General features: G+C 34.0%; 1 protein-coding gene across 3 annotated transcripts; it reads left to right on the top strand.

Annotated features, from left to right (window-relative positions):
* Positions 1-641: 641 nt before the first annotated feature.
* LOC145887726 (kelch-like protein 7) lies at positions 642-17483 on the top strand. 3 transcript variants are annotated; one of them, XM_082978923.1, is made up of 12 exons: positions 642-795; positions 846-969; positions 1775-1928; positions 3133-3350; positions 3756-3899; positions 3957-4062; positions 4505-4596; positions 4930-5110; positions 5375-5518; positions 6100-6261; positions 6525-6678; positions 16957-17483. In XM_082978923.1, exons 1-12 carry the CDS (start codon positions 734-736, stop codon positions 17069-17071), a joined length of 1656 nt encoding a protein of 551 aa, XP_082835049.1. In that variant the 5' UTR covers positions 642-733; the 3' UTR covers positions 17072-17483. The 3 variants fall into 3 exon arrangements, with proteins under 3 accessions (XP_082835049.1, XP_082835048.1, XP_082835047.1); XM_082978922.1 differs by lacking the exons at positions 642-795; positions 846-969; positions 1775-1928; ... (6 more) ...; positions 6100-6261; positions 6525-6678 and adding exons at positions 9675-9870; positions 9921-10044; positions 10877-11030; ... (6 more) ...; positions 15780-15941; positions 16152-16299; XM_082978921.1 differs by lacking the exons at positions 642-795; positions 846-969; positions 1775-1928; ... (6 more) ...; positions 6100-6261; positions 6525-6678 and adding exons at positions 9675-9870; positions 9921-10044; positions 10877-11030; ... (6 more) ...; positions 15780-15941; positions 16149-16299.
* Positions 17484-19482: the final 1999 nt, after the last annotated feature.

Below are 19482 nucleotides of genomic sequence, written 5' to 3'. Positions count from 1 at the left end.
ATTTTTTGTTTCCCCTTTTTTGTGTAAGATCTGTGACGTCAAACTGGTCATGTTTATATAAGCGTGGAGTTGGAACGACGACGGCATTTTGTTAAAACTGATGCTGACGTAAGTTGATTCCAAAACATCTCAAACAATGTTTTCTGCACTATGGGACAGCCCCACTATTAACTAATTATAAATCAATCCGTTATTATTTTTATATTTGTTACTGATTAATGCAAAAAAAGCTGTGAAATTAGAGCAACTGGAGTTTTGGATTGTTCTTAATAATCAACCTTTTTCGCTAAATTTTGTCACATCCAAACACCAAAGTTCTTCTTTTGTCGCAAAGAATCATCATAGTATACTAAACATAAACTAAACATATGTTTAGTATACTATGGAATCATATTGCGACGTAATCACTCATGCGTATTAAATCACATGACCAGCTTGGGTAAACACGGAGCGGTGTTTCCCCTCTGATCTGCATCTAGTTTTGTGCACAGGAATGACGTAAAATGGTAAAATCTGTTGCAGAGAAATAACAATAAATAATAATAGGAGTTTTTATGTCCTAATTCTTAGACTTTGATGTTTGAGTAAAGCATTACTACGTAAAATTTAATGTTGTCATTTATTCTTGTTGATTAGTTTTCAAAAAACAGAAATGCAAACACATTACATATCTACAAACTTATAATAATTGTTTGTATTTCATTCACTGTCAGTTTAACTTTTTGTCTTCATCATGAAGCGAACACAAGAAGAAATAAACTTGCATCACCAGAAAGTGATGGATTTTTTAAACAAGTAAGTTTAGTTTATGGTGATTTACTAAAGTTAAACTATTGATGTTTTAGTGACAGAAAAGAAACAAAACGATTTTGCAACAGAACACTTTGTTCCCAAGGAGAAAACTATTCAATTCATGATGCTGTTGTTTGTTCTATGTCAGATTATTTCAATGCATTACTTGGTGTTGAGGTAAGTATTTCGAATATTCAAATATACTGATACATCAGTGTACATATGTGAGACATTGCACTAAAATACTTTTGAAATAACGAGTATTAACAGTGACATTGTAGTGATAGCAATATGTGTGTAAAAGCAATATGTAATATTGTCTTAAAAATGACTTTGGGTAAAATATTTTGTTGCCAAAAGCTATGTTTGTTTATTTTTATCATTTGTCACAGTTATGACAACATGTGTAACATGCATACTTACTTGTATGTATTCGTATTAGTTCTGTATACAGTCATGGGGCAATCCATATTTGAAGACTTTCAGTTTAAACTGAATTCTTATTTTCTTAATCAGGGTTTGCCTATTATTGCTTAACTTTTTTTTGACCATATTGCATGACCACTTTGCAATATGGTGTTGGACAAACAGTAAATAAATAACATATCATAATTTTTTGTTGTAATTACTTTTGAATATTTCGGTGCCAAATAATTACCTATTTATTACCCCGTAATTTCCCACCTGCCAAAAATCACTCATGTATGACATCACATGATCAACCTAGGTGGGACATCACAATAATTATTCTTATAATTTGTGACACGAAACACTTGTCATTGTTGACAATATAATTGTTTATTTTACTTCATCCATATGAAGATTATTTGTTGTATTTTAACATTTGCCATCATTATGTTTAACCACTTTCCCTCACACATGTTGATACTTAATACTTAGTATGTAATATTTCCATGTATAAAAATATTTGATTGGTTGTGGGTTGTGTTTGTTGTGATTGGTTAACTTTGTTTTCTTATAGATGCGCGAGAAATACTCAGATTTTATCAAGGTTGACAATATTCCACCAAAAAGACTGGAAAGTGTATTGGATTATATTTACACTGGTGATATTGAAGTAACAGAGAAAAATGTGTTGGAAGTGTTGGAAGATGCTGAATATACACAGATGCAAGGTATGCAAACATCATATATGTGATTAGGTGGTTTAACACATCCTGTACAACCAGCATAACTCGGCAATGCAAGAATGTTATCCACATAAATATTGTTGTTGAAACCAAATCTTATAAAAAAAAGTGATTTTGAAATCCTCACAGAAATTTTCATTTGTCCATAAGCAACAACTAATTAAATCATTAAATCAAATATGATTGAGTTGTTTCAAAAAGTGGTCGACGTGTATTGTAGTATCACCTTATAATAAGCACTCAAACATATTCCAGGTGGCTCTGCATGTTTCAGTGTGTGAAAAACAGGTTTTTGTCCGTCCAACTTAACGTGCTGTTCATTAAATGTTGTAATAGCGGGATGTAAGTGACTGACGTAACTTGATTGTGCTTGTGTTGGTGTACAGGATGGTAGTTGTGTCAAACATGGATTCATGGTGTACCTAATACCTTTAGAGTGTGCAATGAATATGAGGGGTGGATTGATTGCTTTGAATATTGTGCTGATGGGATGACTGGATAAAGTTGTGTGATTGGTTTTGTATAGTTGACCCTCTCCGGCAAGCAATGGCTGCATTAACCTGCATATCTAGATCCATTGACAATGCTCACTGTTTTGACTATTCATAGTGTCTGGAATTTTGTTTGTGCATACCAGTGTAACTTATACAATCTCACTGGGTAGACTTCCATACCTTAGTCTATAGAGTGGTAACGTGAAAGCTTTGTAAATATTAATTGCTATGGGAACCATACATTCACAATGATAACAAAATCCCATTTGAACATTCTTAAACTGTAATAAAGTAAGACAGCATGGTTACTAGAGACATTAAGAGAAAAGTAAGTAATCTCATTGATAAAATGTTTCAGCATCACAACATTTAAACATTTGCTTCCACAAGTCACAAAAAACATCATTTGCACCATTTTCTGCTAATTTGTAAACACCAAAACATAAATGCTTAACATAATATGACTTACCAGTCCTCTGGGAGACCCAGGATATTTCTTTGCATGTGGCCACTACCTAGGTACACTGCTTTCACAAGGGATGATGCATTGTGCAAATATATATTATTATTAACATTTATGGAAATTTGATTTTTTTTTTCTGGTTGGGCACCAATATCTGGCATATATTGTTCGATTCATACTTAACTGAAATATCTGCAATTAAATTTGGAATAACATGGTTTTGCTTTTTCAGAGTTGAAGTCATTTTGTTGTCGAGTCATCCTTAAAATGATTTCAACCGACAACTGTTTGAAGCTAAGAGCTTATGCTACTCGATACAATCTTGCTGATGTGGAAAAGAAAACAAACCAAATGATTGTTGATAACATTGCAACAGTTGTACAACATGATGATTTCATGCAACTTGATGTTGGTGATATGTCTGCAATCATCAAACAGAGAAACAAAGGGGTAATTATCATTGATTCCTGATGAAGGTTTATTCAAGCTTTAATTTTTCCATTACATGTGTAAGGCAGCAAGATGTATTGCAAGGTGAAAGTAAAATACAAAAACAAAACTAATATGTGTACAAAATGTTGAATGTGATACAAATGCAATGAATGATGACAGCAATCTCTTTATAATATTATTCAAACTTGTACTTGCTTTCTATAGAAAATCCAAAACTAAATTCTGGATATTTTGAAGCTGACATTTCAAACATAGCTGTGCTAATCATTAATACTTCATTATTGCAAAAATTCTATGTTCAAAACAATTGCTAAATATGCTTATTAGGTTTGGCGTTTCTACTCCCAAGCTTTTCACACATCACTACTTACTTTGTTATTACATGTTAGTTGTTGAATGTAGATGGAAGAAGCTGTTTTTACTGGAATGGTTCGATGGGTCAATTACAATCCTTCCCATCGAGAGGATTTGTTTGTGAATCTTTTCTCACAACTTGATCTTTCATCTATTTCCACTCAGTTTGTTGCAAACACAATTAAAAATGAAGTAAATTGTTTGGAGTTGATTTGTTTCCAATGAGTTAAAATGTTTTACTATTTTTAGCCTCTTGTGAGAAGAAATGCGGATTGTGCCATTGCAGTCATGGATGCTGTATTAAATAAATATGATGAACCAGGAACAAGTGGAAAAGCAAGTTCCATTAAAAAAGGTGCAACATTTGTTCAATATTCACAACAATTTGTTACATCCACCATATTTACACCAACCCTCATAGCAATAATTCTCCCATAACTTTAAACTTCACTGAACCTTTGCACATGGCAACTACTTGACTATGCACAACAATATAGTATGAGATATGCAAGTCTAGGTACAGTAAACAGCCAACTAGTTACTATTTGTTAGACTGTGATCAAATACTTACACTAAATCTACACTGATTAGTATGCAAAGATTTGCTTCACCAACAAGTATTTAGAAATACTGATGTCACTTTAAGACCACAACCTACAAATAGTATCTTCATTAAAATGGACTCATTTAAAAAACAATTAGAATTGGTCAAATTAGGAAATATGTTTCCATTGTTATCATCATAAGAATTAATTTTATGCAAACAAAAACCATAACAAACATTGTTTATGTTGCAGATTTGTCAGGATTTCTTCTCATTGGTGGCCGTAATTCAAAACGAGATTGTGTGAAATGGAATGTTACCACAAAACAACATGAACATTACCCAGTATGTACATTGCTTGCTGTCATATGGTTTTCATGCTTTTTTAACTATTCACTGGTTTGTTCTTACTTTCTGGAAGCAAAAACTAAATTATGTAGAACACAAAATGTTTGGTAATCTAGATCTGTTAAATGACATAAAAACAATATGTACTGCACTTTTTTTACTTAATTTTTCCTGCATAAAATATGTTCTGACACCACAAACAATATTCGATCCGAAACCTTTTGGTGTTGGTGTTACTGTAGCTAAGATTGGTATTTTTTTGTTATTTAGTGAAACATGTAAATCACTTTGCCTTAATGTTTTGTTACATCATCATCCAAATTTGTTTAGAAAATGATCACAGACAGAGTGAACTCAACTTCAGCCAAATTTGGTAAAAATGTTTATGTAATGGGTGGAAGTGGTCCAACACAAAGTTGTGAGATGTTGAATTTGGAGGAAAGTAAAAACTGGGTACAAATTGCTGATTTGTTGGAAGGTCGACTTTTTGCTGCTTCGTCTGTTGTTGGAGGTTGGTTGCTGTAACACATTAGAGATTTACATAATGTAATGCGATGTCTCAAGCTACTGTTTTGGTGTAGTTAGCGCAAACACGGATTTTCATCTTTTCTAAAGCTCCACCAAGTAAACCTCAATTTAGCATTTATCTTAATTTCTGTAGTTTGTCAAGTAAGAGGAATGTAATTGTAAACAGTTATTTAAGGTCAAAATGTCTCAAAAGCAATAGTTTAGATATTTGTTACACAACCTGGATCTTATTAAATGCATGTTGTAGAGGTCATATACCTGACCGGGGGTCAAGGTGGAGATTTCAAACCATTTACATCAAGTTTACTTTATTTTGTCAATGAAGGCTTATGGAGAAAAGGATTTGACATGTTACAACCAAGATGTGGACATGGAATGTGTTCAATTGACAGTAAGAATATGTCTGAGTTTATTTATGTGGAAGAATAATCCCATTACTGGACCCAGATGTAAATCAGTCAGTTTAAACTTTTTACCCCAACAATATTCACTCACTTAATCCACACAAATGTTTCATGTAAACCCACAAGATGTTTGCTTCGACCCGAGGTCATAGAAATTTCATTGGATAGAAATATTCTGTGACATGAAAATATTGAGAAATACTGACCTAAAACCTACAAAAAAATGCATGAAAATTATGTGTTTTTTTTACAAAGTAAAACCTTTTTACTCACTTTGGTCACAAATTACTGATGACGTCACTCAACTTCATAACCTTTAGTAAAAAATCCGCATTGTGTAAAATAATTATTTGCAGATTTTGTTGCAGATTTACTGAGTTCTGTGCTGAATGAATATCAACCGTTATATTGTTTAACTTTATTGTAAACGTTGATTTAAAACTGATCTCTTATTTGTACGTTAAGAAACGCATAGCTTACCTCATTGCTTGTTACGTAACATTACAACATAATCGTAATATGACGTCACAATGAATATTAACACAAGTGATTTTGAAAATTTCTTCAGATGTTTTGTTTTCTGTGGGCGGATGGGATGATGGCGGGCAACTCTTACAATCATGTGAATTCCGTGATATTCGTGTTGGAACCTCCACAAAAATCGCTTCTCTCAATGAAGCAAGATGGGGTTTAGCATGTGAAGGAAATGAAGGGAAGATCTATGCAATTGGTTAGTTATTAGAAGTTACATATTAACTAAAACTAGTAGTTTTTGCAATTGGTTAGTGATGAAAAGTTATGTAATAAAATTTACCAGTAAGTTGTTTTTGTGTAAATTTTATAAAATACAAATTCATATTCGTCACCGGTAAATGTATCACGTGATAAATATAATGGAGTTTCCTGAAAAGAATTCTAAACATAAAAACTGGTAGATATAACTATAAAGTATTAACCTAAAAACAATAAAAAGTTTTATTTTAAATCTGACAGGAGGTTTGGGTGATCGTGGTCGTGACTTCCTGCGAACAGTTGAAGAATACGAACCTAGAGTCAACAAATGGAAATATGTTTCTCCTCTCCTAAAACCTCGTCGCCGTCACTCTGCTTGTGTTATTGATGGGAGGATTTATGTTGTGGGTGGACGGTAAGAATTGCTATTATGACGTCACTATAGTCCACTGTTTCCCGTTTTTTCCATTCCAGTTACACGAGTGTGCGTTATTTTGTTTACTTTCAAACGGTTTAGTGAGCAAACTTATAAAATAATGACGACAAAATGTTGTAGAAAACTTGCCTGTGTTTGTTGTGTGCCTGATTCATGAAACTGTATCATGTTTGTTTTATAGGAACTTGGGTCAAGGGTCGACATCAGTTGAAGTTTACGATCCAACCTCAGATGTCTGGACACATGCTTTTGATCTTGACAAACCAGTTTATGATGCGACTGCTGTTGCTGTTTAATATGTTTTATTTGGGTGTAGTTGATGTTTAACTGAGATTGATCACTGGCAAATTAGCTGAAATGAATGTTTTTGTCCAAGATATCGTTTGGTGCAACTTAACCAAACTATTTTATATTTTTGTAGGATTTTCTATATTTTTGTGTCCGATACAAATTGTAATTTTTACACTTCAATGTATGATATGAGTGGTTTTACTTTGTGTGTTTGTAAACATTTTCCATCATTAGTTGAAACTAATTTTTATTGATTTTGCTCTGAATCTGCGTTTCTTCACAATTCTGTTATTTGTGAACTTTTGTTTTTAACAACAAACACGTGATTGCTGCAAAGTCCGAGTAAATGCATGCACTTCCTTATATGGAATGTTGCTTTAATATTGCGTGCAAAGCATAGTTGCAACGTTACACCAGTATAAAGTATTAAGTGGTCACTTCTTCCAAACGAGGGTAAATCACAACATGAAGGTTGTATGTAGTTGAGCAGTGGGAGCAGAAGATGAGTTGTGGGATTATAACCCTGGGTGACGTAACGGGAATTGATTTGTGAAAATTGTGGTTTTAAAGCCAGAATATGTTGGTCTTCTTATATTCGTCGCTGTTTGTAATCCTATATTAGAAGAGGTTCGAATAATTCTGTGTGACGAAGACTGGCAACCTTGACGAATTACACCGACGCCTCAACTAATCCGGATCAACACAGACGTTCGTCTGAGACCCCGACACCTCCACCAATACAATGGGATGTATGACGTCACAGGTAGTCGATAGAATACGTGATTGTTTATGGCAGTAGATTACATCACAATCATTCCAAAACATTGTCGGAGTTGCTGTTGATTTTAAACCACGTTAAATAGTAATGGTGTCACTTGACTGGGAGGCGTTTTGTGACCATCCGTCACTTCAATGGTTGTGTCACGTGAGATGTGAGGACAGTGTGCTTGTTAGTTAAAACGCTTACCGAGTTCCACTTCGAAATGATTCATCGCCAGAGATAGAAACACGACAACATCCATGAGTCGGTTGAACGTAGACGAAGAAGATACTTTCCCACTAAACACTTTCTACAGCACAAACGATCAGCGAATCGTTGGAGATATTCCACCAGGTTGAAGATCAGATGACGAGGCTTGTGTACGTTCTTGTAATCACGGCAGAAAACGTAAAAAGTTGAAAAAAACCCGCGCTCATACGGTTCGATGCGATCAGATGACAGTAGTGTCGTTTGTATTGTTAAAACAGAGAAAGAATAGCCATTGTTACGAAATAGATTAAGTATACATTACGAAACAGTAGGATTGAATGAACAAAACTGATAACAATCCCACGCATGTGTTTGTATTGGAGAGGAAAGTTTGTTTGGCGTTAGGGTAAGACATAATTAAACACTTAACCATAAGTCAGTATTTACCGTAGCTCCAACATATGTTAGTAATGATTGTTTTCAGATCAAACAAAAATGTTTAGAAACAGCAAGCGTAGTTGTTGAGTGTGGAGTTGTTCGGTTCATTACAAGGAATTTGTTGATCTTCTCTCTCCAATCATCTCCCTCCCAACGATCGACCGACTTTCCCGTTGGCTTGTGGCCACAGCGATGTGACCAAGAATTATTTGCAAACACTGCTCACAAATTGTCATCCAATATCTGACGTAATGGTTGGTGGCAACCTGTGTGTCGAAAACATCTTGTTTACGCTTTTAACCTAGTCTACCAATTCACTTGGGTGCAAAGTATCTGGAGTTAAGTAGTCTAAATAAAAAAGCCAAAGCTAGAATGCTGTTCATCATAATGCTGGTAGACGTTTCGAATTCATACAGGGTTCATCATCAGTACTCAAATGAGCAGCTTACAAAAAGCGTCAAGGTAGAGAGGGGAAACAGCAGTGACGTAAAACAACAAGCCGGGGGCGTTTCACGTGATAACAGCACCAGCAGCCCAGCAGCGGGGTGATCATTAGCGATGTGTCGAGCTGCTGTGCAGACCTAGATGTTAAACAGATAGAGAGGTTTAGAGCTATCATCTACCAATTCACAATATTAATTTCGTAGTAACATGTAGTGATTAATTATCACCAATACATGACATCCCTAAAGTTAAGTCGTGTCGTGGATTATTTGGAAACGTCGACATTTTTTGTTTTCCCTTTTTTGTCTAAGATCTGTGATGTCAAACTGGTCAGGTTTATATAAACGTGGATTCGGACCGACGACGGCATTTAGTTAAAACTAATGTTGACCTAAGTTGATTCCAAAACATCTTAAACAATGTTTTCCGCACTATGGGACAGCCCCCCTTTTTACTAATCATGAATAAATCCGTTATTATTTTCATATTTGTTGTTCATTAATGCATGAAAAGCTTGTGAAATCAAAGCAATTGAATTTTTGGATTGTTCTTAATAATCAACCTTTTTCGTTAAAATTCTTCACATCCAAATTGCAAAGTTCAACTTTTGTCGCAAAGAAATCATATTGCGGCGTAATCACTCATGCGTATTAAATCACATGACCAGCTTGGGTAAATACGGAGCGGTGTTTCCCCTCTGATCTGCATCTAGTTTTGTGCACAGGAATGACGTAAAATGGTAAAATCTGATGCAAAGCAGTAATAAGTAACAACAATAGGAGTTTTAAAATCCTAATTCTTAGACTTTGATGTTTGAGTTAAGTTTTACTACGTAAAATTTAATGTTGCCGTTTGTTCTTGATGATTCGTTTTCAAAAAACAGAAATGCAAACACATTACATATCTACAAACTTTTAATAACTGTTGGTATTTCATTCACTGTCAGTTTAACTTTTTGTCTTCATCATGAAGCGAACACAAGAAGAAATAAACTTGCATCACCAGAAAGTGATGAATTTTTTAAACAAGTAAGTTTAATTTATGAAGATTTACTGAAGTTAAACTATTGATGTTTTAGTGACAGAAAAGAAACAAAACGATTTTGCAACAGAACACTTTGTTCCCAAGGAGAAAACTATTCAATTCATGATGCTGTTGTTTGTTCTATGTCAGATTATTTTAATGCTTTACTTGGTGTTGAGGTAAGTATTTGATGTATTTTATTATACTGACACATTGCTTTAGACATTTAAAAATTGTCATTTTAAATGCTTTTGCAACAACCGAGTACAAATAATGCATTGCAGTAGTAGCAATTTGTCTTTAATTTAAAGCAATGTACAACATCTCATTAATTAATAATGTCTTGACTGTGGTTAAAATATTTTGTTGTCAACAAATATACATTTTTGAAAAAAGTATGCATTTCACACCAGAAGAAATCCTTTTAACATGAAATAATATACGAAAGTGACCCGTATAAAATCAACGCAAACCGGTGATTTTGAAACAATGGCTTATTGTTGATTAAAATACTAACGGTAACATTTTAGCAATACCAATTCGTCTGCTTTGTAATATTATTACGGTAATTAATTATGTCCTAGGTTAAAATATTATCTTACACAAAAGTACAACTAGGTATTTGTTATATATATCATACATAAAGAATATATGTAACATGTATGATTTAGTGGTTCTCAAACTTTTCACCTGCCGGCTGACAACATTTAATGTAAAATATTGTATAGAGATGACAGATATAAAGACATAGCATATCAGTGGATGAGAAACACTGCTTTAAAGACATATCTTCAGATACAAATAAAACGTTTCCTGATAATTCTGACATAACTAAGTTTGATGACACAATGCACTTGTCATTGTTGATGGGGTATTTGTTGCATGTAAATATTTGCCACCATTATGTTTAACCACTCTCCCTCACTTAGTATGTAATATTTTCATGTAGAGAAATATTTGATTGGTTGTCGGTTGTGTTTGTTATGATTGGTTAACTTTGTTTTCTTATAGATGTGCGAGAAATACTCAGATTTTATCAAGGTTGACAATATTCCACCAAAAAGACTGGAAAGTGTATTGGATTATATTTACACTGGTGATATTGAAGTAACAGAGAAAAATGTGTTGGAAGTGTTGGAAGATGCTGATTATACACAGATGGAAGGTATGCAAGTTTTAATCTTCACTGATGTTAACGTGTTAAGAGTGATTATTTCAATATATATGTTCTACATGTGTATTTATTTATTTGCAAACCATGACAATTTTATATATATTGAAAAGGATAACAACATTTGTGGAAATGATGTTAGCAGTGAAAATTTGTGTTTTGCCTTAAAAGATTTACTCTTAAAAAGTTTACAAAAGCAAAAGAAGTTTACAGAACTGCTACATACAGATACATAAAATAGATTTTTGTGTAGTTGGTTTTGTATTTTTGAACCTCTCCGGCAAGCAATGGATGCATTAACCTGCATATCTAGATAAATTGACAATGGTCACTGTTTTAACTATTCATAGTGTCTGGAGTTTTGTTTGTGCACACCAGTGTAACTTATACAATCTCACATGGTAGATTTCCATACCTTAGTCTATAGAGTGGTAACGTGAAAGCTTTGTAAATATTAATTGCTATGGGAACCATACATTCACAACAATATCCCATTTGAACATTCTTAAACTGTAATAAAGTAAGACAGCATGGAAAATTTGCTTTCACAAGCCATAAAAAAAATCATTTTCACCATTTTCTGCTAATTTGTAAGCACCAAAACATGAATGTTTAATATAAATGACTTACCAGTCCTCGGGGAGATCCAGGATTTTTCATAGGATGTGGCCACTACCTAGCAAAACTGCTTTCACAGGGGATGCATTGTGCAAATATATATTTTTATTAACATTTATGGAAATTTGATTTTTTTCTTCCGCTTTGGGTGCCAATATCTGGATATATTGTCGAATTCATACTTAACTAAAATAACTGCAATTAAATTTGGAATAACATGGTTTTGCTTTTTCAGAATTAAAGGCATTTTGTTGTCGAGTCATTCTTAAAATGATTTCAACCAAAAACTGTTTGAAGCTAAGAGCTTATGCTACTCGATACAATCTTGCTGATGTGGAAAAGAAAACAAACCAAATGATTGTTGATAACATTGCAACAGTTGTACAACATGATGATTTCATGCAACTTGATGTTGGTGATATGTCTGCAATCATCAAACAGAGAAACAAAGGGGTAATTATCATTGATTCTTGATGAATGGGTATTCAAGCTATAATTTTTCCATTACATGCGTAAGGTAGCAAGATATATTGCAAGGCGAGCAAAATATAAAAACAAAACTAATATGTGAACAAAATGATGAATGTGATACAAATGCAATGAATGATGACAGCAATCTCTTTATAATATAATTCAAACTTGTACTTGCTTGCTATATGAAAGCCGAAACTAATATTCTGGATATTTTATAGCTAACATTCAAAACATTGCTGTGCTAATCATCAATACCTCATTATTGTAAAAAACTCTATGTTCGAAACGATTGCTAAATATGCATATTAGGTTTAGCATTTCTATTCAAGTTGTCAACTCCAAGCATTTTTGCACATCACCACTTGCTTGTTATTACATAGTAGTTGTTGAATGTAGATGGAAGAAGCTGTTTTTATTGGAATGGTTCGATGGGTCAATTTCAATCCTTCCCATCGAGAGGATTTGTTTGTGAATCTTTTCTCACAACTTGATCTTTCATCTATTTCCACTCAGTTTGTTGCAACCACAGTTAAAAATGAAGTAAATTGTTGAGAGTTGATTTGCTTGTAATTAGTGTAAAGATTTTTTTCTTTTTAGCCCCTTGTGAGAAGAAATGCGGATTGTGCCACTGCAGTTATGGATGCTGCATTTAAACAATATGATGTGCCAGGAACAAGTGAAAAAGCAAGTTCCATCAAAAAAGGTGAAAGGTTTGTTCAATATTTTACACCAACCCTCATAGAAATTATTCTCCCATAACTTAAAGCTTCACTGAACCTTTGCACATGGCAACTGCTTGGACATGTACAATAATATAGTATGAGATCTGCAAGTCTAGGTGCAGTAAATAGCCAACAAGTTACCATTTGTTAGACTATGATCGAATGCTTAATCTACGCTAATTAGTACGACATGTTATGATTAAATTTACACTGATTGGTATGCAAAGATTTGCTTCACCAACAAGTATTTAGAAATACTGATGTCATTTTAAGACCAATACCTACAAATAGTATCCTCATCGAAATGGACCCATTCAATTAGAATTGATCAAATTAGGAAATATGTTGTGAATTTTGTTTAACACAAATACTAACTTATTTTAAATGTTACTTATTTACAGAAGAATTAGCTTTCACCTAGTTAGGAAATATGTCGATTGTTCCCACATGAATTTATTTACGCAAACAAAACCATAACAAGCAAATGTTTATGTTTCAGATTTGTCAGGATTTCTTCTCATTGGTGGCAATAAATCAAAACGAGATTGTGTGAAATGGAATGTTACCACAAAACAACATCATCATTACCCAGTATGTACATTGCTTGCTGTTGTTTGTTTTTATGCTAATTTAACCACGAGTTTGTTCTTTACTGGAAGCCATAAAACTGTGCAGTAAATTCCTCAATACATAAAATGTACAGTAAACTACATCCGTCACAATTTCTCATCAATATATTGCACAATATTGGTTACTGGGCTAATTTACATAAAAACGATATTGACTGCTTTTTTTCTACTTAAAATATTTTATGTCATCATAACCAGTATTCGATCACAAACCTTTTGGTGTTGGTGTTACTGGTTTTAGATTTTCTGTTATTTAGTGAAACATGTGAACCACTTTGCCTTAATGATTTGCTTCATCATCGTCCAAATTTGTTTAGAAAATGATCACAAACAGAGTGAACTCAACTTCAGTCAAATTTGGTGAAAATGTTTATGTAATGGGTGGAGAAGGTCCAACACAAAGTTGTGAGATGTTAAATTTGGGGGAAAGTAAAAACTGGGTAAAAATTGCTGGTTTGTTGGAAGGTCGAAGTTGGGCTGCTTCGTCTGTTGTTGGAGGTTGGTTGCTTTAACTTTAGTAAAATTTTTGAAAAGTCTGTATGCAAAACAGTCTTTCTTTGTACATTTTCTTGAACACATAAATGATCATTTAATCCTTTTGTATCACCAAATTTACTCAAGCCCTATCAAACTAGAAAAACTACAGTGCTGGTACCACCTCAAAACTCCGCATTAAAGATTTGCCTAATGTAATGCAATTACTCAAACCACCATTTTGGTGTAATTAGTGCAAACATAAATTTTTATCTTTTGGATTGCTCAACCAAGTTATGACATCACAGTGGGGCTGCCGCCCTTCCCCCTTGCCGATTCTAAAAACTTGGCTTCAACGGTTAGAGTTGGAAGTGTAAAATTTACAGTGTAGTACCATAATGTGCTTCAACAAAACTACATTAAAGCAGCAGTTCAGATAATTGTTGTACAACCTGGATCTTATTAAATGCATGTTGTAGAGGTCATATACCTGACTGGGGGTCAAGGTGAAGGTTATCAACCATTTTCATCAAGTTTACTTTATTCCGTCAATGAAGGCAGATGGAGGAAATGTTTTGACATGTTGCAACCAAGATATGCACATGGAATGTGTTCAATTGAAAGTAAGCATATGTCTGAGTTTATTTATGTGAAAGAATATTCCCATGACTGGACCCAGGTGTAAATCAGTCAGTTTAATTTTTTTACCCCAACAATATTCACTCATTAAATCCACACAAATTTTCCATGTAAACTAACAAGCTGTTTGCTTCAAACTGAGATCATAGAAATTTGAAAAATTAAAACTTTTTACTCACTTTGGTCACAAACTACTGATGACGTCACTTATCTTTATAAACTTTAAAAAAATTGCTTTGGTAGTGCTGTTTTTGGAGTAATTTGTTTAATTTTTTTATTGGTCGGGGTACAATCTCTAAGATCCACATTCATTTCAAGGCGTTCCTAATTATTATTTTTACTTTTACTGTTTTGAAGGTGTGTAGCTGAACTTATAAAATTGAATAAAGACTGATGCATTATTTTTTTCATTCAACCTAAATGGAGATACTTGTGTCATTATGTTAATGCTTACTTTGCGAATCTAAAAAGCACTGAATAAAGTAAGGCTTGCATGATGTCGGATTTTTCTGTCAATTTGGGCAGAAAAAGAAACATTGCCTTAGCTTTCCAACCAGAGCACAAAGTCTACAGTACATTATTGCTCATACCCAAAATTGGATGGTTAGTCCTATGTTTTCTCATAAATTAATTGCGATACAAAAAAACTCCCACTGTTAACTGTCACTGTATTAATACAGGAAATTTATTCAACCTTTGTTTGGGCACAATTGTCGTAGATCAGTTTCAGGGTATAAGTATGGAAGTGATTAACTTTTCAGAGACGTTTTGGTGAGTTTCGCAGCGCTTGGAATGGCCAGTCTTATGATAAATTGCAAAACAACTTTAAAACTACCATTCGGTTCTGAGTTTCGTTGCCCAAAGTTGTTTTGTTTCTTTATACTTTGCATATGGTTGATAATTTTTTACTCCAAGAAAAGTTCGACTCCTTGAAATGAATGTAGATCTTAGAGATAGTACCCCGACCAATAAAAAAATTAAAAAATGCTGCAAAAAAAACCCACTTAACGGATAAAATTAGAGTTACTGATCTGTCGACATCCGCATGTATTTAAATCTGATCACTTATCAAGGTGTACGTTAAGAAACGCAGACCCTACCTCATTGCTTGTTACGTAACATTACAACATAATCGTATTGTGACGTCACAATAAATATTACCACAAGCGATTTGGAAATTTCTTCAGATGTTTTGTTTTCTGTGGGCGGAAGTGTTGACGGCGGACAACGCTTACAATCATGTGAATTCCGCGATGTTCGTGTTGGAACTTTTACAAGAATCGCTTCTCTCAATGAAGCAAGATGTTATTTAGCATGTGAAGAAATTAAAGGAAAGATCTATGCAATTGGTTAGTGATGAATAGTTGAGCAATAAGATTAACAGTAAGTGTTTTTTTGTGTAAATTTTATAAAATACAAATTCATATTCGTCACCGGTGAATGTATCACGTGATAAATGCAGTTTCCTGAAAAGAATCCTAAACATAAAAACTGGTAGATATAACTATAAAGTATTAACCTAAAAACAATAAAAAGTTTTACTTTAAATCTGACAGGAGGAGGTGGCGATCGTGACTCCCTGCAAACAGTTGAAGAATACGAACCTAGAGTCAACAAATGGAAATATGTTTCTCCTCTCCTAAAACCTCGTTGGCGTCACTGTGCTTGTGTTATTGATGAGAGGATTTATGTTTTGGGTGGATTGAGGTAATAATAACTATTATGACGCTGCAGCGAAACTTTATGATTAAACGTCATTTTTGTGTTAAATTGTGCAATTCGATTACTTCGCGTACGTGCGCATCGGTTATTTTTTGGGTTAATCTCGAACACATGTGCCAATCGGTTTTGGTTTTAATAATCACATCGACGTTTTTAATAATCCTGTCGAATTCATTATTTTATGTTATCTCAATAACCGTATATATATCGATGGCCGTAAGCCAAAAAAGAGAAAACAGAGGAAGCGAGAAAACGGACTAAGCGAGACAAAAGCAATTGAAGTATAACTCTCGTCGCTGCATTTAACGTTGTTTGTTTTAAAACAAGGTATGTTTGTTTAGCGTTTTATGTTTGGATTAAAAAGTCGCAAAGATAGTTTCTTTGGTGGATGTTCTTAATAGTCTTAGGAGTCAGATAAACGGCAGTGTTTCTTTCTGCAAACCTTAGGTCGCTGCAACGTCACTGTAGTCCATTGTTTCCCGTTTTATTTATTCCAATTACACGAGTGTGCGTTATTTTGTTCACTTTCAAACGGTTTAGTGAGTAAACTTATAAAATAATGATGACAAGAATGTTGAACAAAAACTTACAATTGTTTGTTGTGTGCCTGATTCATGAAACTGTATCATGTTTGTTTTATAGGAACTGGGGTGAAGGACTCACATCAGTTGAAGTTTACGATCCAACCTCAGATGTCTGGACACATGCTTTTGATCTTGACAAACCAGTTGATTATGCGACTGTTGTTGCTGTTTAGTATGTTCAATGCATGATTTGAGTGGTTTTACTTTGTGTGTATGTAAACATTTTCCATCATTAGTTGAAACTAATTTTTATTGATTTTGTGTTGAATCTGCGTTTCTTCACAATTCTGTTATTTGTGAACTTTTGTTTTTCCTTAAAATATCGTCACTTCAATGGTTGTGTCACGTGACATGTGAGGACAGTGTGTTTGTTAGTTGGAACGCTTACCGAGTTCCACTTCGAAATGATTCATAGCCAGAGATAAAAACACGACAACACCCATGAGTCGGTTGAACGTAGATGAAGAAGATACTTTCCCACTAAACACTTTCTACAGCACAAACGATCAGCGAATTGGAATCGTCATCCTGATGGCGTTATTAGTGCCCTCTAGTGGTAATTAGTTGGTTGTTTGTGACCTATTTGCATGCGTTATTTCTTCTTCACATTTTAGTTGAAAACTTTCTCATTCTCGGCATAGCCTAAATGAAATGTCGCCAAAATGTTTGTAACAAATGTTAAATAACAAAAAACTAGGTTTGTCGTGAAACTAAAATCTTCATTTATTCGTTAATTTTTTTGCTCACAAACATGAAAATCAAAATGTTAACATCAGTGAAAATATAGAAATAGAAAAGGTGTAAACAGGGAAAAGCTAAAATAACTCGTGGGTTTCAGGCGCTTCCACCAAAGTTAAAGTTTAACAAGTTTCACTGCGATCAGATGACAGTAGTGTCGTTTGGATTGTCAAAACAGAGAAAGAATAGCCATTGTTACGAAATTGAATGAGTATACATTACGTAACAATAGGATTGAATGCACAAAACTGATGACAATCTCACGCATGTGTTTGTATTGGAGAGAAAAGTTTGTTTAGAGCTAGGGTAAGACATAATTAAACACTCAACCCTAAGTCAGAATTTACCGTAGCTCCAAATGAGTCAGTAATAATTGTGTTCAGATCAATCAAAAATGTTTAGAAACAGTAACTGTATTTGTTGAGTGTGGAGATGTTCGGTTCAGTAGAAGCAATTTGTGGATCTTCTCTCTCCAATCATCTCCCTCCCAACGATCGACCGACTTTACCGTTGACTTGTGGCCACAGCGATATGACCAAGAATTTTCTGCAACCACTGCTCACAAATTATCATTCAATATCTGACGTAATGGTTGGTGGCAACCCGAAGGTCGAAAACATCTGATTTACACTTATATCCAAGTCTACCAACGCATAATATCAACTTCGTAGTAACATCTGTAGTGATTAATTAACACTAATACATGACATTACCGATTCCAAAAGTTAAGTCGTGTCATAGATTATTTGAAAACGTCCACATTTTTGGTTTTCCCTTTTTTGTGTAAGATCTGTGACGTCAAACTGGTCAGGTTTATATAAACGTGGAGTTGGAACGACGACGGCATTTTGTTAAAACTGATGCTGACGTAAGTTGATTCCAAAACATCTTAAACAATGTTTTCTGGACTATGGGACATCCCCACTATTAACTAATTATCAATCAATCCGTTATTATTGGAAATCACTAGAACCCAGCCTCATTGTTAAAACAGACTCCAGAATTTCGTCACAATTGTGCGTCACTATCGTGCGTGTTGCCTCACAAACGACATTGTTTGCTTGCTTACAGCAGGCTTTACCAGGACTGATGAAAACCATGTGATGTCGCATAGATCTTAGTATTATTAAGTTTTGTACGATATTTGCAATAGGAAGAAGATGTTTTTCTGTGGAAAGAGTTTTTATTTCCTCAAGGACATTGTCGAATGTCAAGCATTTCGCCATTTTAGAAACTGCGTTTCAATGCCGAGACGTTTGAGTGTCTCTAACGGGATTGTTCCAACGAGGTATAAAACTGTAAAAACTTCTTGTTATTTATAATTGTGTGTAAAAACTTGCTTTAGTAGCCATCAAGAAGAATTACATTGCGAAGTGGAATTTGCACATTCCAATGCAGTACTAAAGGTAGTTACAAACATATGTGGTGATCTTTTAAAAGTTTTTGAGTAAACAATATCTACTTGCTAGTTAATCCATTTCATTTATACCACCGTTTTTTTTTTCAGTGGTACGACTCCAAGCAAAAGGCTGAAAATATGCTAAACCAGTTCAAAAAATCATTTGCATTAACTTTTAAGACCTCCTCTGTTAAATCATATGGTGAGTTAAGTTCCAAATTCTTTTCTTTCTGTCCAACTATTTTTATTCAACTAATGCTGGTAAATTTGAATCGACAACTAATTTTCAACATGATGCATTTTGTTATTTTGTATCAAAAAAATAACCGTTTTCAGACTTGCATAAAAGCTCAGTGCACTGGAATGATGCAGGCATTCCTTACATTATTGCCCATTCGGATTGCTATGAGTCACTTTGGGACACAGAAGTCAACTGGATGCTAACAA

Source organism: Ascidia mentula, chromosome 1 (assembly GCF_947561715.1).
Source record: "Ascidia mentula chromosome 1, kaAscMent1.1, whole genome shotgun sequence".
NCBI classification, from domain to species: Eukaryota; Metazoa; Chordata; class Ascidiacea; order Phlebobranchia; family Ascidiidae; genus Ascidia; species Ascidia mentula.
This window is presented reverse-complemented; position numbering and strand designations above follow the sequence as displayed.

Excerpts from the sequence above, each read along its gene's own strand:
- LOC145887726 (XM_082978923.1), top strand. The coding sequence starts at position 734 with ATGAAGCGAACACAAGAAGAAATAAACTTGCATCACCAGAAAGTGATG. Across the intron at positions 3,351-3,755 it reads TCAAACAGAGAAACAAAGGG|ATGGAAGAAGCTGTTTTTAC; the intron begins GTAATTATCATT and ends TGTTGAATGTAG. Across the intron at positions 5,111-5,374 it reads TGCTTCGTCTGTTGTTGGAG|AGGTCATATACCTGACCGGG; the intron begins GTTGGTTGCTGT and ends TGCATGTTGTAG.